The 20,703-nt window shown below is 36.4% G+C and overlaps 2 protein-coding genes across 3 annotated transcripts; one reads left to right on the top strand and one right to left on the bottom strand.

Annotated features, from left to right (window-relative positions):
- Nucleotides 1-3,009: 3,009 nt before the first annotated feature.
- On the top strand, nucleotides 3,010-8,827 carry LOC144711764 (putative casein kinase II subunit beta-4). Of its 2 annotated transcripts, none has more exons than XM_078585793.1 (6): nucleotides 3,010-3,140; nucleotides 3,343-3,604; nucleotides 4,695-4,910; nucleotides 6,775-6,884; nucleotides 7,776-7,941; nucleotides 8,445-8,827. In XM_078585793.1, exons 2-6 carry the CDS (start codon nucleotides 3,391-3,393, stop codon nucleotides 8,573-8,575), a joined length of 837 nt encoding a protein of 278 aa, XP_078441919.1. In that variant the 5' UTR covers nucleotides 3,010-3,140; nucleotides 3,343-3,390; the 3' UTR covers nucleotides 8,576-8,827. The 2 variants fall into 2 exon arrangements, with proteins under 2 accessions (XP_078441919.1, XP_078441918.1); XM_078585792.1 differs by having other exon boundaries at nucleotides 3,024-3,309; nucleotides 3,373-3,604.
- Nucleotides 8,828-8,929: 102 nt separating this feature from the next.
- Nucleotides 8,930-10,996, bottom strand: LOC144711765 (large ribosomal subunit protein eL43y). Its single transcript, XM_078585794.1, has 5 exons — nucleotides 10,917-10,996; nucleotides 10,184-10,223; nucleotides 10,014-10,102; nucleotides 9,822-9,904; nucleotides 8,930-9,166 (listed from the first exon to the last, which is right to left on the bottom strand). The coding sequence occupies exons 1-5, from the start codon at nucleotides 10,917-10,919 to the stop codon at nucleotides 9,103-9,105; spliced, it is 279 nt and encodes a 92-aa protein (XP_078441920.1). The 5' UTR covers nucleotides 10,920-10,996; the 3' UTR covers nucleotides 8,930-9,102.
- Between the last annotated feature and the right edge of the window lie 9,707 nt (nucleotides 10,997-20,703).

The following is a 20,703-nucleotide window of genomic DNA, read 5'->3' as shown; positions in this document are numbered from 1 at the left end:
GCGCTGCATCCGTGCCACACCTCACACCGGTCGCTCCGTGTTATACACACCGACCACGTTGCACCTCTCCAAACAATCGTCTCGGTCGCGCCTTCCAAGCCATAGTCATTCGCCCATACTGTTGTGCTACCTCTCTCTTCTGACTCCATCTTCATCCCGAATATCTCTGGCTATCGCTCTTGCGCCGCGACACTACCATCGGTCAAGCCAAGCCGTGCCCGTCAGTGGCACGCCTCAGCCTTTCTGCCCACATCAGCCCACACACCGACGAAGACACTGACGATGAACGCCGCCATCGACGAGGTACGTCATACCCCTTGCCCGTCAGTTATATTACATCTTCCAATATATTTTCAGCTGCACTCCACTACGCTAGGGTTAGATTAGGTGAGAGAAAAATTATCGATAAAACTACAATTTGAGAGAATTCCCAGGTACGGGTCGAGCCCGTCCGTTATGTGCGAGTCCAACGGAATTATTCCGTTCGACACAGTAGTCATCGTCATCGCTCCGACGAGGGTCAGAAGGTCACTGTCACTGTCATCGGCCGCTCACTCAAGAGCTCGAAACTCGGTGAATTCCCACATGTTGAACCTGCACATACATCAATGTAGGGTTCGCGTCATCACGTAGTTACATCTCTCTTAGTGAATTTATCTGTCGGATGACGTAGTTACCAAATTGTGGAAATCGATAGATATCATAAGGATAGATTACAGAACTTCATATCAGCTTCCACTTCTTGTATGATACTTATATTTATACAACCTAAAAGGCATCCTTAATACAGGTCATATTAAATACCTCTACGAGCTAAAATGAGAAAGGAAGAACAATCATGGTAGGGATTTGGCTTCCACAATGACAATGATGATGATAAGGGTAAGGAATCCGTGTCATCATACATTGGTTGATGAAAACTCATCATTGCCATTTTTGAAGACCCAACCCTGTAACCCCCATAAAACTTATCAATTTGTTAATAACTTAAGTGGCCCAATAAAATTTATTGGTTAACTTAATTAATTAACTAAATCAATCTTTGGATTAAGATAAATCAATATTTTAAGTTTCTAACATGAGGGGTGCCAAGCTACACCTTGTGCTCTAGAAGATATTGATTAGTGTTTGAACTATTTCATGGAGCCTTTGCCAAGCTACACCTTGTACTGCATATGTATAATCCTTCATTCACGCCGGATTCGATAATGATTTAGGGCATGGTTAGTCATGCAACCCTAATCTATCATTCAATACTAATGTGTAACAAGGATAATTTTAGGATGACTTCTCCAATATCCCTACTTCCCTGGCCATGTATTTGATGCATCTTCTTCCGTGAGTCAATCTCCTATTAGATTGAGGATATGTTTGAATCCTGTGGTTATAAACAAGATATGTATGTTGTCTCGTGTCAATGAACTACTAGTACAGCCATGACATGAATCAAACTAATTGACGTATAGTCATAATACCATTAAGGGATTCATAAGGATTACTTTGTCAACTCTCTCTGAGGAACACCCCGTCTGGCCCTTGTGTCTCCATATTAATGGCCACAAGAATAAGCATATTTATCATATTAGGAATGTATATTGTTATTCTATCTGGAGAACTAAATGATCATCTTGAGTATCCATCAAATAGGAATATTTATAACACTGATTGAAGATTAACAATCATTATATTATGATTTCATCGTAATTCACTAAGTCATTGCATATACTCGGAAAATTTATTTTAGTCACACAAAAATACAATGGAATAAATACTTATTTTAATGAACTTAAAGGAACCATGAAAATAATAGTGATTGGATTGACGGCTGCATAATCTATGTCGCTTTTGTTAACATAGTTCTGAATAAGTTCTTAGACTACAAACCCAATCAAGGAAAAATAATAGATATTCGAACGAATAAATCTACTAAAGAACCAAGAAAGATAGTGAATTCATCAGCCAATATATTTCCAAAAATTCAGAACTCCTATTTGAATTGGAGTTTGAAACCAAACTTATCCTCAGGAGGATAGATGGGTGATTGAGATGAGATCCAACGTAGATCTATTTACTGGTGGTTGCGATCCCGATGGTCCAAGGGGAACCAATAAAGCTCCTCTCTTCTCGTGAATCCATATGTATCTTATTAGTGTATGGATATCTCTCTCATGAAGAGGTTTAGGGTCGGCGTAAAAAGGGAAAATGGGGACCTAAGATCAATCTACTTGGCCCAAATGATGTGTAATATGAGCTAATTATGCTGCTTCTAAGATCCAACCAGCAATTGAATGTAGTAGGTTGAAGAGATGATAATCTATGTGATTGGGTAAGGAGTAATAGCTTCAAACTAGTATAATTTTTGTGTTGACTATCTCTTTCCTCCCTCTATACACATTATATTCCTCCATTTAACTTTTCACACTTACATTTATCTTTTTATCTATCTATCAAGCTAAAATTTACCCACGCATATGTCCAACAATCATCTATCATCCATACTTTTTAATCAAAATTTGAGATGTTGATGCATAAACAGTACACTTTTCTCCAAAATCCTTTAAAGAAAGTCTACGAGATTTGGCCAAGATGAATCTCTAATTTTGTTGCTTATGATCTGAGGAAACATTAAAATTTTAATGGAGAACACGTCTTTCTAATGATTATAAATACCTTAACTTATATTTTAATGCCACTGTTGGGATTTCACTGCACAAATTGACTCAATAAAGATCCATTACGGAGTGGAATTCCGAGTCAAAATCGAATCTGATGATTTCATCGGATCTGGAAACCAAAAAAGTGCCTTTGCACCGATCAAATCCGATGATTTTATCACGCATCAGTACTAACTATAATAACCGATTATGGTTGCAAAAACAGAGAGGTAAAGAGAGGAGAAAGAATTGTTAAATTTTGATAGAGGTGAACCTTCACAGTTTGTTACATCTGTCTAAAGTTTTATAATTGTCACTACTTTAGAGAAAACTCATATTTTAAGCAACATTAAAAAAGCAAACTGGTGGGGAGAGGGAGAAAGGTTACATTTTGGGGGGCGTCTACCAGATTCATCTGTCTTCTCTTCGCTCTGCGTCTGCTGCCATGGCGCGGCTCCCTCTCTAGCCATCGCTACAACTTCATGGGTATCAATAAATTCAATCTAGAACCCATCATCTCTTCTGGGTCAGCTTCAGTTTTCATGAACATGGCTTTTCATGAACATGGCGCTTCAGCTTCAATCTAGAACGCATAACCCATCTCCAGACTCTTCTCTCTCTATCGATTGCCTGAGATCTGGGGTTAAATCTTGAGGTGGGTCGAATTGATCTCTTCATTTCCGTTTAGAAGTTGCTGGTTTTGAGGAAGAAGCTACAGTGAAGGGGAAAGAAGACAATGTACAGAGATCAAGGAGGGTCCTCGAAGTCGCCAATCGGTCCCTTCGATCGGAAGCGGATTAACGATGCTTTGGACAGGCAGCTGGAGAAATCTGCGGCGGCGTATTGCAAAGGGGCGATCGGCAAAGAGAAGGAAAGATTCTTGGTGCCTTCTAGCTCGGCAGTGAATCAACCCGACGTGCGATTGCTGTCGAAGAACAAGCCGCTTGACGGTGAGTTGATGATTCTTGAGCGGTTTTTTTTTGGATTTTAATTTTCGTGGAAGAATTCAGCCTTTTATGAAAAATGACGGATTTGATTTGATGCAGAACTTTGTGAAAGCGTTCAATCGATTTTTTCATGTTAGTCTTCTATTGAGGCTGCGATGGTCCTGTGTTTCAACGGTTTCTGATTGCTCGGTTTTAAATTATTATATACATTCCCAGTGAACTCGTTTCTACCATAGATGATTGAAAATCATAATCCCCTCCCTATTGATTGCTCTGTTTGAAATTATTTACATTCCCAGAGAGAACTCGTTTCTGATTCTTCTGTTTTAAATTATTATCTTCTTTCCCAGTGAACTCGATTCTACCATAGATGGTTGAAGATCATAATCCCCTCCCTATTGGGCTGAAATGATAGAACTACCGGAAAAGGGGTTTGAAGATTCTGATATAAGGAGATAATTGAAGGAAATTTTTTTGAAATGATTTAATGAGTTTTTCAATCTATAAAAGAGTGTAAGACAAGGATATGAAAATTTGTTATTTTTCGTACCAATGTTATTTTGGTCATTCAATTTTTATGATAGTTTCTTTAGGATACAAAAATAGGAGATATTTTGACATTAATATTTGACTTCTGGTGAAATAATTCTATTTTATAGGATGAAATACTTCTGTTGTGCTATTCAATTTTCTTGGTTGCTCTCTTCCGGGTAGGGTTATGTATATTTAAAGGGGAAAATTCCAAGGATGATAAAATATCAAAATGCGCTTCTAGTGAGCCGAAATGATAGAATTATCCCTGACAAGATTGGGGATTGTGGCACTTGACCTCGTCAGCTCTTGGTCTGTCATTCTGAGTATTCAGAGAAATTTGCTTGATTGGTCAATCTGTATTAATTTTTCATTTTTAATTATGCATAACATTGGTGATTTGACTTCTTCATTTATTCTCTTGGATACATTTTTTTTTGAAGAGATTATTCTCTTGGATAGTAATAGGTCCTCTGGGGATTTTGTCATATGCTCTTATCAGTGATGTTCCTATTCTGAGAGAACTAGTATAACAACATTGTTATTTATTTATTTTCTGCAGAATCTGAAACAGATAGTGAAGAATCTGATGTTAGTGGGTCAGACGGTGACGACACTTCCTGGATCTCATGGTTTTGCAGTTTGCGAGGGAATGAGTTTTTCTGCGAGGTTGATGATGATTACATTCAAGATGATTTCAATCTCTGTGGATTAAGCGGCCAAGTCCCCTACTATGATTATGCCCTCGATCTGATTTTGGATGTTGAATCTTCACATGGTAAGATATTTTATCTTCCCCCATGCATTCATTAATTCTGTACTCATGTTGTGGGATCTGCATACTGTCTTAGGCAGTTTCTGATTTGTTTCGAATGGAATTCTATTTTACGTTAGATTGCTTGTTTAAATATTTTGGGATCCCGAAATGTAGTGCCAGGTGAATCACTGGTCATAGAACAGATTCTTGAGAGATTCTTCATTAATCTAGTGGCCACTGAATTATTGATTAAATAGAGAGTAGCCGCCATGTTTAATGGTTTTATTGGATCCCTCGGCTTGGTGGTGGAGAATCTTTTTTTAATAATCAGGTGACTTTAAAAGTCGCCTTCACTTTTGGATTGCTTCTTCTACCCACATATCTATGCGCCTGCAACACTTTCATATGAAGAAAAATGGGCCTATCATTTTCCATCAGTAACACCTAAACTGTGCCACTTTTGGCGGACCATGCTCCATCCCAGTGAACTCATGAGGTTCTGACATGCTTGCAGGCTGATACGTTCTTGGAACTTATCTATTGAATTTGCATTAAATCTTGGTGAATTGCCAGAATTGTAACTGTCCCCAAGATTTAATGCAAATCCGAAAACTCCACGGAACAATGTAGTGAGAGATCGAGATCAAGAGAGGGAGAGAGAGATAGATCTAACTCTGGAGCGGCCGATTGTATTTCTTTCCATGCAGATGCTTAGCGATCCCTTGGTTTTAAGAGTTGCTTTCTTGCTGGAGAAGACGAAACCGGCGAAGGCCATGAAGAAGAAAGGGTTAGGACGAAAGATAACAAGGAAGAGGGTTAGGAAGTTTAAGAACGGAAAAAGAGAGAGAAACTCACGATGTACTATCTTGTCCTCTCTTTGTCTTCCTTCCTCATATATATAAGGAAGGAGGGCCGTCGGTTTGGGCCTAATTGGGCCGATAGAAGGGCTTGGGTTCCATACCGGGCTGCCGTTTAGCATAACAGCGGCCTGGTATCATATCAGAGGCCAGAGACGAATCTGTTCACTGTCCGTAGGGTTTCTCACCAGACCCCTTCCTTCTGATCCAACTTTCTTGTAGATCCTTACTTGTCTCTGCTCCTAAAGTCATGCCTCTCCTCAAGCCTCAGAAAAACTAGCAGATTTGAATTGGTGTTCTAGGTGCTGCAAGTCGCGTAGTGAAGGTTCTGAGGGACGAGTTCACGAGTGGTAGAAGAAGTGATCCAATGGGGAAACTTGTGGAGCGAATTAATTATTGATGGTGTTAATTATACCAATTTAGAATTAAAAATCCATTTATATTTGAATTAAGGTTGAATTGCTTGTTTAAAAATCTTCCCCTGAACAATTATCAATGGGTTTTTATACAGTTCTTCCTCAAATCCAGTGGAAGAGTCCACAAAAATTCTCTGTTTTCTCTATGTTGTGTTCTTTCCTTTCAATCTCTATGGTATGCTATTTCCCTTCGATGTCTCTATGCTGTGTTATTTCCCTTCAATCTCTATGGTATGTTATTTCCCTTCAATGACTCTATGTTGTGCTATTTCCCATAAATATCTGGGAATATGATTTTTCCATTCAAATGTGGTTTGTCTAATGTCCAAAGTAGTTTTAGTTTTTTCCATAGAGAATTAAATTTTAGTTTCAATTGCTTGTGTAATGTCTGTCGAAATTGTGGAGTTTATACTTTTCTTTCTCCACCCCAATGTAAATAAGTCCAAAACAGGTCACTGTGACCTCGTTGTTGTGTAATTCCATTCAATATTTCTGTATGACATTTTTTATTTGAAATGTTTTTGGATGATGTCCCAAGTTGATTTTTATTCGCTCCATAGAGAATTAAAAATTAGGTTCATTTGAATTATCTAAATGAATGGAACGATTCAGGCGATATGTTTACCGAGGAACAGAATGAACTTGTGGAATCAGCTGCAGAGATGCTTTATGGTCTTATCCACGTTCGCTACATTCTGACAAGCAAAGGGATGGCTGCCATGGTGAATACTCTCTCTAACCCCTCTCTCTCTCTCTCTCTCTCTCTCTCTCTCTCTCTCTCTCTCCCCTCCCCCTTCTCTTTCTCTCCTCCCTCCTCACCCTCTCTCTCCTCCCCTTTCTTCCTCTCTCTGTTTCTCTTTATCTATCTCCCCCTCCACTTCTTTCTCTCTCTTTATCTATCTCCCCTCCTCTCTCTTTCCCCTCCCCTTTTTCTCTCTCTCTCCTCCCTCCTCTCCCTCTCTCTCCTCCCATTTCTCTCTCTCTCTCTCTCTCTCTCTCTCTCTCTGTTTCTCTCTATCTATCTATCTCCTTCCACCTCTTTCTCTCTCTTTATCTATCTCCCCCTCCACCTCTTTCTCTCTCTTTATCTATCTCCCCCTCCACCTCTTTCTCTCTCTTTATCTATCTCCCCCTCCACCTCTCTATACATCAATCTCTCTATCTACCCTTCCCCTGTCTCTCTCTCTCTACATATTTACATATTATCTGTCTCCCCCTTCACCCCTCTCTCTATCTCCTCCTTCACCTCTTTGTCTCTTTTTATCTATCTCCCCCTCCATCTCTCTCTCTATCTCTTCCTCCACTTCTCACTCTATCTCTCTATATATATCTCCCCGTCCACCTCACTCTCTCTCTCTCTTCCCGCCTTCTCTCCCTCTTTCCCTTTCCCACCTCCCCTCCATCTCTCTCCCTCTCTCTCTATCTCCCCTCCCCCTCCATCTCTCTCCCCTCCCCTTCTCTCTCTATCTTCCCTCCCCCTCCGTCTCTCTCTCTCTATCTCACCTACCCTTCATCTCTCTCTCCTTCCCTCTCTCTCTCTCCTCCCCTCCATCTTTCTCTCTCTTCTCTCCCCCTCTCTCTTCTTTTTTATTGATGGAGAGAGAAATCTGCAGCTTGAGAAGTTCAAAAGCTATGATTTTGGGAGATGCCCAAGAGTTTACTGCTGTGGGCAGCCCTGCCTGCCCGTTGGCCAATCCGATATCCCTCGTTCCAGCACGGTCAAGATCTACTGCCCTAAATGCGACGACGTTTATTACCCAAGATCAAAATATCAAGGCAGTATCCTTCATAATTTTCTTCTTTTCCTTCTGCTTTTACTCTTTCTTCATAAGTTCATCCGTTTTAAAATCTGCATTATAATATTATTTAGGGAAATCCATTCATATTTTATCCAAAAATGGATTGATTGTGACATGGGTCAAAACTTATGTCACTATTTTTGAGATTCTACAGACTGCTGAAATATTTATTTTCTGCAAGGATTCTCATCGGCGCAGATAATTTTTGTATTAGGCCAGATATAAAAATTATGTTTTCTCCACTCTTTCTTCATAAGTTCATCTGTTTTAACATCTGCATTATAATATTATTTAGGGAAATCCATTCATATTTTATCCAAAGAATGGATTGATTGTGACATGGGTCAAAACTTATGTCACTATTTTTGAGATTCTACAAAGACTGCTGAAATATTTATTTTCTGCAAGGATTTCTCATCGACCCAGATAATTTTTTTATAAGAACAGAAATAAAAATTAAATTCCTTGACTAATCTGATGAAGATTTGGATGGAGCTTACATTGGCACAACATTTCCTCACCTGTTCTTGATGACTTACGGCCATTTGAAGCCCCAAAAACCTCCCCAGCAGTACTTGCCCAGAGTCTTCGGCTTCAAGGTCCACAAGCGTTGACCAAAAATCAAGGTTTGACTTTTTACCGATTGTGGAAAGAGAAAGGAGCTGCATCAAGAAGAGCCCAGTAGCTAAGGATTTGATTCGTTGTTATTAATGAATTGGATAATTGTCTCTTGTCAGAACGAGAATCAAGCTCCGATTTCCACAATTAATCAGTCATTCTACTTTCCTTCCTCATCTGGGTTAATGTTTCCATGAATATCAGACTTTTGTCAATCTCTGTAATTTGGTAATTTAGTTTGCCTTAAATTATGTTGTTTTAATCAGAAAATGATAACCACATAAATGTGATTTATCAGAAAATTTGAAAAATTAACTCAAATTAGGTTTTAGAGATTTAAAAGACTTCAGTACCAAAAATTTAAAAGGATACTGAGTTTCTAGAAAAAATAAGTATTTAATTGCCAAACAATTTTTTGGAAAAATGATCCTTCTAAGGTTAAAACAGTAGTGTTCTTACAAATAAATCAAAGTTCTAGAACTTTAAAAGCAACAAAAATTTAGAAAAACCGCTTCCAGCACGCTTAGCCCTCCACTTGCTCCCTCAGTCTCCGGATTGTACTCCTGACTGTCACCGCACTCGCCGTGCTAAAAATATAAAAATATTTTCAGTTATAAGACGGCTATTCAATATTCAATATAAAAAAATATTCTGTCGATAAGAAGGTTCAGCAATATTTATAAAATAATTTCTGACTTCGTTTGCAAGGTAATTTCGTAACTTTATCCAAATTAAACGATTGAGAGAGAGAAAGAGACCCATATACGGATTTTCGTTTCATAAAAAGAAAGATCCAGGTATTTTAAGGCTGACCAGTAAATTTATTCCAACGGAAATCCGTACCCAAAAAATATATTGAGTAACATTGACACAAGTGTATTCTGTTTAGTTGATGTATTTACATCAATGATAGTGGAAAAATGAAGGCCCATAAACAGTAAAACCGAATCATGAAGTACAGAAAACCAGCATGATTTAAGATTTAAACTCCTAGTTCGACAACACTTCAACACCGTTCATAATAAACATCTTTAATGGCTATTCAATATTTATATCTCATAAATTGACGAAGGCAGATCTAATCGATACAAACTAAGATACAGTAACCGATACCAAAGCAACGTTCAAACGATTTATTTTTTGCCGCCTTGATTAGACATTTGTTTCACGTCTTCAACACGAACTAATTAAGCCAATTAACAATTAGTTATATGTAAGATAGATTTGCATTAAAGAACTTACTTAAGTGTGTAAGCCCCGCCAGCTTTAACCTTGCCGCAGTCCCTGCAGACCCAGATACCAGTCGCCTTCCTTTTCACCGAGTACTGCAGTTCAAAAATAACCCCCCAAGTTAAAAAACATAAAAGCAAAGAATCGCAAATTGAAAACGAAGGATATAATTTTTAAGTTAAACATCATGAGAAAGAATCATACTTTTCCACAAAATTCACAGAAATACTTGGCGTGCTGGCTCACTTCCATTTTCTTAATCTGCTTGCGCAGACTGGCACCGTAACGGGTACCTATAATAAAGCTTAGTCAAAAAACTGCAGTATTTGCGAGATTGTGACTGGAAAAGCTGCCTTGGATGAGCCAATTCTCACCATATTTCCCAACGATTCCAGCCTTCTTGGTTCTCTTGGTCTGATTTCGATGAAAAAAGAGTCGTTAACTTTAATAAATCGTTGACCAAAGGTGGAAATTCGAAAACCTTCGGGAAAACTTGATGCCAAATAGAGAGTTTAAATGTATGATCATTCATCAATAACTCGACCAATGGGGATTCTTCATCAGAATTTTTTTCTAGTCCTGTAGCGAAGAATGTAGAAATTTTCTACATTGTGGGTAACGAGGCGATCCGAAGAAGCATCCATTTCACCGATGTAAAAAAGGTTTATTTTCAATTTCGAAGGGAATCAACATACTTAGATTGAATTCGAGATCGCTACAATCAAAAGAAAATTAAAATAATTCCAGATCAAATTTTCCACCACAAAAAAATCAAACAAACTAGGGAACCCTGCCCGAATCAATGAATAAAAAAACCCAGCAATCAGAAACATCACTCTCCAAACTGTCACCCAACGTTTAAACAAATTCACATCTCCAAACTGTACTGGGCGATTGATAAACTTACCATCAGCATAGACCAAGTAAATTATCGACTACCTTTCAAGATCAACATCATTTAAACATCTCAAAAACAGTGAATATATGGCTCTTATATCTCCACCGCGTCCAATATCCAGCCGAAAAAGTTCATCAAAAATCGAAATAAAAGAACAGGATGAACAAATCAACGAACAGATGCATTTAATGATTCAACAGAAAACGAACCATGATTTCGACGAAGGTGAAGAGGCGGAGCCGCCTATGCCGACAGATTCAACGATGAACTCCAAAATCCAAGATATCGGAAACCCTAACCTGTGCTATTTATACCTCTTCTTAAGCCATTATCCTTATTGGGCCAGCCCAGTTTTGGGAGCTTTTTCTAAAAGATGTTTTTTTTTACACTAATCCAATACCATTAATTCATCAATGAAAATTATGGAATCTTATTAAAATATATACTTTCCAGACCATAGAAATATATAAACATGTTGGATGAACTCTAGAACGGATTTTGTGAAGTATTGGGTTGTTTATGCAGTCCAAATAAATGGGCAAGCTAGAGAAAATGGACATTATATTTGGGGAAAATAAATCGAGATGAATAATTCAACATTTGGAACATGCCCCCATTTCAGAATTTTAAATTCAAAAGAAGTAGTTTCTAATGGTGAATAAAAATTAGGTTTATTCAATCTGGTATTGACCATAAAATCTAATGGTGGGCAAATTATTAAGGAATACATCTGAAGTGTTTCTGCACCCATAAATATTTATGAGAATTAATCTTAAAAATAACTGAATTCACAAACTCAAAGACGCCTACTCTTAAACAATGGCACTGCTTGATAATCCAAGAAATTAAGGCCCATCTATGTCGACTGAGCCTTCTGATTAATATAATAATATTTATGATTTTCCTTGTGAATCTAGAGTAAGGTTGGAATCCACACATAAAATATTGAAAAAGTAAAGTTTAGATTATTATGAGGACCTTTTTACATTTTTATGTGAATTGAAATCAATTCATGTAAAAATAATTCAAAATATTTCTAAAACAATAATAAATTAATTTTCCTAGTTATCCTAATTTATTCATATTTCATAGTAAAATATTGGGACATTTAATGGAATTTCATGCTATAAAAATACTTATATACTCATAATAAATAACTTAACTGGCACTCTGGTAGAACTGGGTTACTATTGATGATGGTGGCATGAAAGAAGTGGAGCAAATGCAAAATATCTCAACTGATTGAGACAGAGATAATGGAGGATATGTGCCAACCAGTGGTAGCATACGTGATGGTAAAAGATCACAATAATCCGCAATTAGATCCCCATATCTTTAAAAAGGTCCCTTGGATTTTGTTATTATTTACAAGTATTAAATTATTTTTCTTATGCAAAAATATTTTTTGCCTTTGTTCTTGCATTTTGAGAGCAAATCATTTAAGGAAGGATATCTCAATCAAGTCACCCAAAAATCCAATCCGTTACATGACTCTTGTGTCTCACCCGCATGTCCCATCATCGGTACATATACCTGCAAAAAAGGTGCTACATGTTATGTCCCTTTTTGTCCTTAAATCATGTTGTGCCATGTGTCTATGTTCTTTAAAAATCTGCTAGCATATTTACTGTAAGAAAATATCTTATTTTCTATTAGGTGAGATTTTGGTTAGGTAAAAAGTGTAAGGCATAGAACAATGCACCATAATCATTGGCTATCACGCAGATGACCTGTGATCAGGAGAGAGAAATCATTGGATGTTAGCTTAGAGCCAATGATTGACCAACCCCACTGTAATTTGAACCAGTTAGATTGTGAGACCTGGAATATTGATTGACTAAAATTAATTTGGATATTAAAGTATAATCGATCATTAAATAAACAAATGTATATATATCTTTACTTTAAAATTATTTTCTTTATAAATTTACTATAAAAAATTACATAAAAATGCCAAAAGTTTAGCAAAATCATAATATCACTCTAAAAATAGTCATTCTCTAATTATATTTAAATAAATACAAGAATATTTTCCTGATTGAAGATTATTATTCTTTGTGAAATGAATATAAAAAATATGTTAAAATACCATAATTTCAAGAAAAGTCAGAACTTCATAGTAAAATCGTAATCGTTCATTTCCAAATTTGATCGCAGGCATTTGTGATAAGTTCGAAAAAAAATTGCATAATATATTAAATAATATATTTAAGAAGCCATGTTAATGATGATTATAAAAACATATAGACCCATAACAGTTGTATTGACAAATACTTACTACGTACATAATTTTTTTCTATCAAAATCATTAACTTCTAGCATGACCTTCAAAATGCCTAAAAATTAGAAACACAAATATTTTTTTTCCTTGTGATCAACATGGATTGATAATTGAAAATATGGAGAATTTTGACGAATAAAAATTAGAGAAACCTAGAGTATACTATGTAATGTTTTATTAAATCCAAAAAGGTAGTGAGATAAAAGAGTGGAGTTGAAGATGGCATCATTATACATAGGAAGTAACTTATAAATTGACTTTAAGATCCAGTACTTCCTTCTAACCCTCGATTGATTGAAGTACCGCATGAAGTTTAACGATGATTCAATAACTCCAAGCAAGTGAAATACCACAACAATTGTTAGCTCCTTTAAACCGTACAACAAATAAAAGGGATTGAATTAGCATCCTAATATAAATTTTATTTTATGTGGTAGTTATTATTTTAAGAAAAAATAATATCAACCTTTGGTTACAATGAAACTAAGGATGCATGTATGGTAATCGTTGTGAAGTATTCACAACTATGATTCCCAACCACGAGAAATCCAAGTTAATGTAATCTCAGTCCAAAATATGTCATCTTAAATGGGACTAGCTATCAACCCAACACTCTAATAGATAAGTTTATCTGGAAATATATTTTGTGTAACTATCACAAAAATATTCATCGAAGAAGGCGACAGAAATATATGTGGCCGACAAGCCATTTATACATTTCACATATTGTTCATTATTTATTACTACACCATAGCCATATAATGCACATGCCAGGCTCACAATAAAATCAATGAATACATTCTATGCCTATGTTAATTATGTGATGTCATAATAATTATTAAGATTCAAATGGTACTCAAGAAAGACATCCAAATATGAAAAACAAATGGATATTTTGATAGGTATTGAGCTCTATTTGGCAAAAAAGTTCACTCCATTGATATGCATGAATCCTTAACTGTTATTTCACTTGCTATCAATCAAGTTGATTCATGTCACAATTGTGTATGTGGTCCTTATACCTAAGAGACCAATACACTTTGTAAATGAATTGTCATAGTTTGACTATTGTAGATGATTCTATAGCCATGTGTCACGCAGTCAAATCCTGAGCTATGTCAATCGCTCGAATTTGGTGTGTGCCAGCTTCAATGCTTGGAGTAGAATATTGAGCAGCCTTGATCTCTTGCAGCGGAAGTCTTTGCAATTGCTTAAGATCGCATAGAAGGTGTTAGAGGAGAGTATGGAGATGCAATCCCATTGAGGAATAGGGTCATTGCATTAATATCGTAAGAGGTTACATCGTAGTCAAGATTGTTACATGTGGGAAGACCAGGGATGATACATAGTAATGAGATGAGGCGCATCACACTAGGGTAGTGTTGCCTCACTGCCTCGAGGCCCGTCACTCTGCGCGCGCGCCCGCCAGTCCTGTCGCTACACATGTGCCCCCAGCCCGGACGCCGCAGGCCCGCGGGCATGGCGATCACACACGCCACCCCTACCTTGATGATCACACACACCACCAACACCCGCGCTGACACCTATCGCGCGCAGACTGCGTGACGCCGTCGCATTCATCTCCTCAAGCCGAGCACTGCGCACCCGGCACCACCCGCGGGAATGCCACGCGCCCCCATGTCGCCTCGGCTCTCATTGTATGCCACTACCGTAGTCTCCTGGCGAGATGTTCCCTACCCCGCGCCCTGGACACACGATGCGTGCGCTCTCCACGTGCTGCACATGCGCGTCTTGGGCCTGCGTGCGGCACGTGCCGCTCCACTGCGACCCTTGGCGCTCGCGCGAAGCGTTGGCGCCTGCGCGTGGCGCTTGGCGTGGGTGCACAGCACTTGGTACCCACTCGCCCAGCACGCGCGGACTTCACCTGATCCATTTCGCCTAGTTTCGAACGGGCCCGCGCACCATCCGCAGTGTATCACCACACACTGGGGCGATGGCCTAAAAGATCAGGTTGGGCGTCACCACCCTTAGTGTGTCATAACACTAATTGGACTCAGTCGCTACAGATCGCGAGTCTCTTGCAAACACACTCTCCCAATAAGCACGCATGCCTCTGGGCAGGGAATGCCACCTAGTTAGGGGCCTAACACCATGACATACAAATAAGTCATTGCTTGTATGTAGCACAAAGTCCGTGGTGATTTTTTGGCCAATATAGGATGATTTCCCTTCATTATAAATTCAAATTGATTAAAGGAGGAAGATGTTGTTAAATTTATGACTAGGCACTGGAAAATCAAAGTCAATCTCCAAAGATTTTGTGACACATTAGTACTAAGTAGAATGATATATTGGAATTTCATAATTACCATACCCAACGTCATTTAGGATTCTCCCAAATATTAATGATTATACATGCATGTTAAGAATGATGGTAAACATTCTAGTAGATAATTGACATACCCCTTTTCAAAAGACATGTGTAGTTTGGTCCTCCCTTCACTTATGAGAACTCAGCCTATTATTATGATCAAATAGATCATTCATTATCAATATACCTGTGGTCTAGTTTAATAAATAATGTTTGCTAGTGAAATTTTTGTGGTCTATTAGAAATATTACCTAGAATTATTCATAAACGCAAATGGTCACACGATTTTGATTTTTGTGTTTCTGGATGTACTCTAAGTTCGGATACTTTTATGAATCTTTTTGGGGACAGCGGTTTTTTGAAAATACAGGGGGGAAACATTTTTTGGTTCCCTCCCTTCACTTATGTTGGTTTTCCAAAAAATGATTCTAATGACGTTCTATGGTAAATACATCATATTTATGATTACATAGTTCAAGCAAACTAATCCAAAGTAGTGAATGATTGCAAACATTGTGTTCTGTTTGATGATATGATCATTTATGTTTCCGATTTGAATATTCATTTTGATTTGGTACTTCATTGTGGACCGATCTGGGATTGAAGATCGAGCTGGTAATACAATGACAATGTGTTATATCATGCCACTATGATAATCACACTCATCATTGACAATTAGGCATAATCATTATCATTATCAATAATATGATATTTATTGACGATAGTCCATTCAAAAATCAATATTTATGGTAGTCAACAAAAACATCATCACCAAAGACAATCATACTCGTCACCAAAATCAGTCATTCTCATCATCAATAGTGCTTCCATCGATGATGGTCATCGTTCTCATAGCAAAAGTTGTCATTGATATATTTTTCTTAAAGTTATTATTGATGAGGGTCATATGCTTCCTTAATTATAGCCATTGTCCTCATGGATGATTTTTAAAACCATGTTTTTTGTCATCAACATAGTGACAATTGACGTCATCGACAAACAATCATCATTGTCAAAGTTGACGCTGTTTTCATTCACAGTAGATGTAGCTACCTCTGATGGCATATGTAGTCATTATTGATGGCATATTTAGTTGTTTGTGATGAAATTTCTCTTCTTCGGCAGTGATGCTTACATCAATAATGTTCATCATTTTCAACCAGCGCTCATCATCAACAATAGTCATAGTCATTGTCAACGATATTCACTGTCTTTGTCAACAACGCTTTTGTTGATGTCTTCCATTGGCCAACAACTGTCTTCGATAATAGCCATCACAACCCTTAAAAGAAAAAAAAATCATCATTGGAGGTGCTTATGTTGATGTTTTTTATCATCAAAACAACAACCATCATTGTTGATAATATACTCATTTTTTGCAATGACAACTATCATTATCGACAGTGCTTTCCCCGTTATCAATGGTCATCATCGTAGCAAACAATCATCGTCATGTGAAATAAGACATATTAAACATAGACTTTAGAAGTTTCAATTTCAGTACATTAATTAAAATTTACAAAATATGTTATAAATCATTCTTAATCTAATTTTAAAAAACTACACTTTTTTCTCCACCAGTCATCTATCATCTTTCGTTGTTCATCGTTCATTTTCCATCGTCAATCATCTGTTATGAAGTGAGAATGCGTGGTTTTAAGTGAATACTTATAAAGTTAAATAAAACTAAAAAAATAAATGAAGGACAGAGATTCCAGGATTCTGGCGTGATTCTTCATTGATTTTGGCAGCAGGCGGCTGGAGTTTTCAACATTGAAATCCAGTTTCTAAAAGTGATTTATTGCCATTCATTTTATAAAATAGATGAACATTATTTGTATATCCTTTTTTATTTGCTCATTTTTATTATTGATAGATTGTGATGTTTTAAAAATTTTCCATTAAGTATAAATATAAGAAGACCTTGAAGCTATCTCTCATTATCCTCACTTCCCCCCTTGTCTGCCCTCCCTTCCTAATAAGATTGGAAAAATGTAACAACCATGACAGGTCAATGATAGGAACATATGAGGATATTCAACATGTTATGGATCACGTGGATAGAGGCTGGACACAAGAACACCTCTGCATGTCTCACTCAAGAAACTGAGAAATCACAAACCTGATTTGTGTGCAAGTGATTTAATCATTAAATTTTCATTGCCATTATGAACCCATTCAAAATCTTCTGCTGCATGAACCTTCAATGTTTCATCTCAATCAAGGACCTAGAACCCAACACTATTATCTTTTTCCCTTCATTTTTTGTTTGCTCTTCCATCTTATTCTCTCATTATTTATCACTATTCTTGTCTTTTTTCAACTGCAAGTATGGTTTTTTGGGTTTTTTTCTTTTTCATTACTTTTCCTTCATTTCACTTAACTTTAAAATGCAAATATCTTAATTTTTATTCTGTCTCTCTTCTATGCTCATCTCATATTCTCTCCCGCTTCTCTTTTATTCTTCCATTCTTATTATCTAAATTTTTTTCGTCATATTATCTTCCTACTTTTTTATTCCTTCTTCACTCATTTTTTTTGTTCCTGCTAATTAGTTTCATTAAATGTGAATATATCAATTCCTGTTCCACCTATTTTCTCTTCTCCTATTCCATGTCTCCTCTCTTCTTGAATTCTCCCTCTTATGTTTTACTCTTTCACTCATCTGCCATTGATTTTTTTCTTGTCATTATATTCACAATTGTCAGCATAACTCATTTGATGACTTGAGTTTATCTTCCTTGGGTGATATCGTGCTCTGGTTCAGGGGAGATAGTCACTAAACTACATTTAAGACTCATTTTAATTCGCGAATTTCTTTGGGGTATTTCGTCGAACACCTAGTGTGTTCGATCAACATTATTCGATTTGTATCCCCTCAACCTTATAAAAACATCAAAAATATATTACGCCTTCTTTTGAGCATTCTGTCGAACACCTCGTGGGCGTTCGACAGAATCAACTCTCTTATCTTCTCTTTATCATTATTCGGAGTCTCTATTGGGCATTCTGTCGAACACCTCACGGGTGTTTGACAGAAACACCCTCTCTTCTTTATAAAAACTTTATAAAACATATAAAAAACGTACTATTACTTAAATACTATAATATATCTCTCTAATTCTCGATCCCCTTTCGGGCATTTAGTCGAACACCTCTTGGGTGTTCAACTAAGTCGACTTATTAACTGTAGAAATCGATTATATAAACTATATATAAGAGTGTAAATCATATAAATAAATAAATATATATATATATATACTAATGATAAGGAGTATTCTATCTTCTTATATTGCTATAAATACTTATTAATTTCTATTACTCCCTCTTTACTCCTTAATATCTCTATAAACTTAATACTTACTTAGTATACTATAATTAGATAATTACTAATTTTTTCTATCTAACTCCTTCATATTATTCTCTCTCTCTTATTAAACTAAGTAGTAATACTTATCTGTGTTTTCACTCACTAGGCTCTTATCCTTCTTAAATATAATATCAAATTCCTTACTTCCTTATTATCCTTAGTATCTCTACTACATATATATAAGATCTAGATATTTTATATTCTCTACTTATCTTATTAAACAATATTGTCTATACTTTCTTATTAATTTCGCTTTCTATCCCTCCTATCTTTAGTATCACTACTATATCTTAATAAATAATAACTCAATTATTGAATATATACCTAAAGGCCAGTCCCTGTGGAGACGACCTTACTCATACTATACACGAGTAAGTTTCTACATATTATAAATTTATTTGACTGTAGGCAAATTAAAAATTACAACGACCATTAAAATTAACACCGCAATTTGCCTCCGTCAGTCAACAGTGTGGAATTCCATTTACGCAATGCTGGAAGCCAATATCGCACATGTGAGAGAGACGTTACTGATGTATTGGTAGTGAACGTGCAAGAGAAGCCAGTCTTGGACGACACAAATTGGAAATGGATTGACTTTGGAATAATATTGTTATCCCTTGAGGTGCAACAGCAAATGAAGCCAAATTTATTGTTAAAAAAAATGACACAAAATTTGGAAATTTTCATGCAAGGTACAAAAGCTAAAATCATGTCTCAAGCCAATAGCATCATAAAGACATACCAACATGCATCCATCTACAATGTTTGTGATGCAATGAAGAAGAAGGTGAATAAGTATCCATGAATCCTCACTCATAACCAATCCTTCTCTATTGGTGCGCTCATTAATCCCTCCATGAAGCTACGGTTAGTTGAGCATGAGGTCATGTCATATGTGCATAATTTGTTAACTTGAGCGCGGGCTCTTCATGTATCAGATAATGGTTCTAGATTTTTTTTGTCCAACTTGGTCAGCCATAGCTTTTCTTATTGAAACACCGGACGGATTGTTACCTGACATCGAGCAAACACCCACCACTGATAAGGAGCATCAGATAGATGTTTACATCAGCTCACCTCGCATGAATGGGACAAAGACACTGCACTGGTAGAAGATAACATGTAAACACTCATATCCAGGGTTAGCAAAGGGTTGAGAAGGAATTTTTGACTGTCCTACGTTTGAGTATTTTACTTTTTTTATGCAGAAAAGTCGAATTAAAAAATCTATGGATGTTGCCAATTAATAATAAAATTGTTTTAATGAGTGTGCCCTTAGAAAGATTATTCTGTAACCTGTCATGATGTCATCAATTACAAGTGAACGAGATTGATCATAAAGTGCAACAAGCTATTCGTGACGTTGAATTTTTATGTTGAGAGGAGGACAACATAAACAAAGATACTAAGTAGGTCTAACGTAAACAAAAATACTCAAGGGATGATTAGGTTGAGCCCATTTTTTGTTGCAAACTGGCAAACTATTTACGCATTTTCTGAATTAATGGGAGACACGACGCATCTACACATCTTTATTTTCAAAAAAAAATAGAAATTAATGTCCATTGTAGATTGATAAAACTTTTGAATATTTGTCTTAAAGATATAATACAAATTTATGTTTACATGATATAACATGATTATGCAATATTTTTCATTACATTTTTTCGTTTGCATAATATAATTTTAATTATCGACATAGTGGTGGATGTCATAAATTATAAAGTTAATTTCGATTTTTGGTAAAGCTGTTATAAAATATCAGTTAATATTTTAGTCTGTATGAAATTAATTACCATCTACAACGCGGTGGACGTTAATAATTGCAAAAAATAAGTTCAAATGTATAAAGCTATTATAAAATAATTCATGCCAATGTAACATCTATTTTGGTTATACAATGTTTTAGTTTGTGTAGCATAGCAGTGGATGACAATAGTTATGAAGTTGATTTCAAGTTTATAAAACTCATTATACAATAATTATCCATTCATAGTGGCTTATGATTAT

Source organism: Wolffia australiana, chromosome 14, assembly GCF_029677425.1.
Source record: "Wolffia australiana isolate 7733 chromosome 14, ASM2967742v1".
NCBI lineage: Eukaryota > Viridiplantae > Streptophyta > Magnoliopsida > Alismatales > Araceae > Wolffia > Wolffia australiana.
This window is presented reverse-complemented; position numbering and strand designations above follow the sequence as displayed.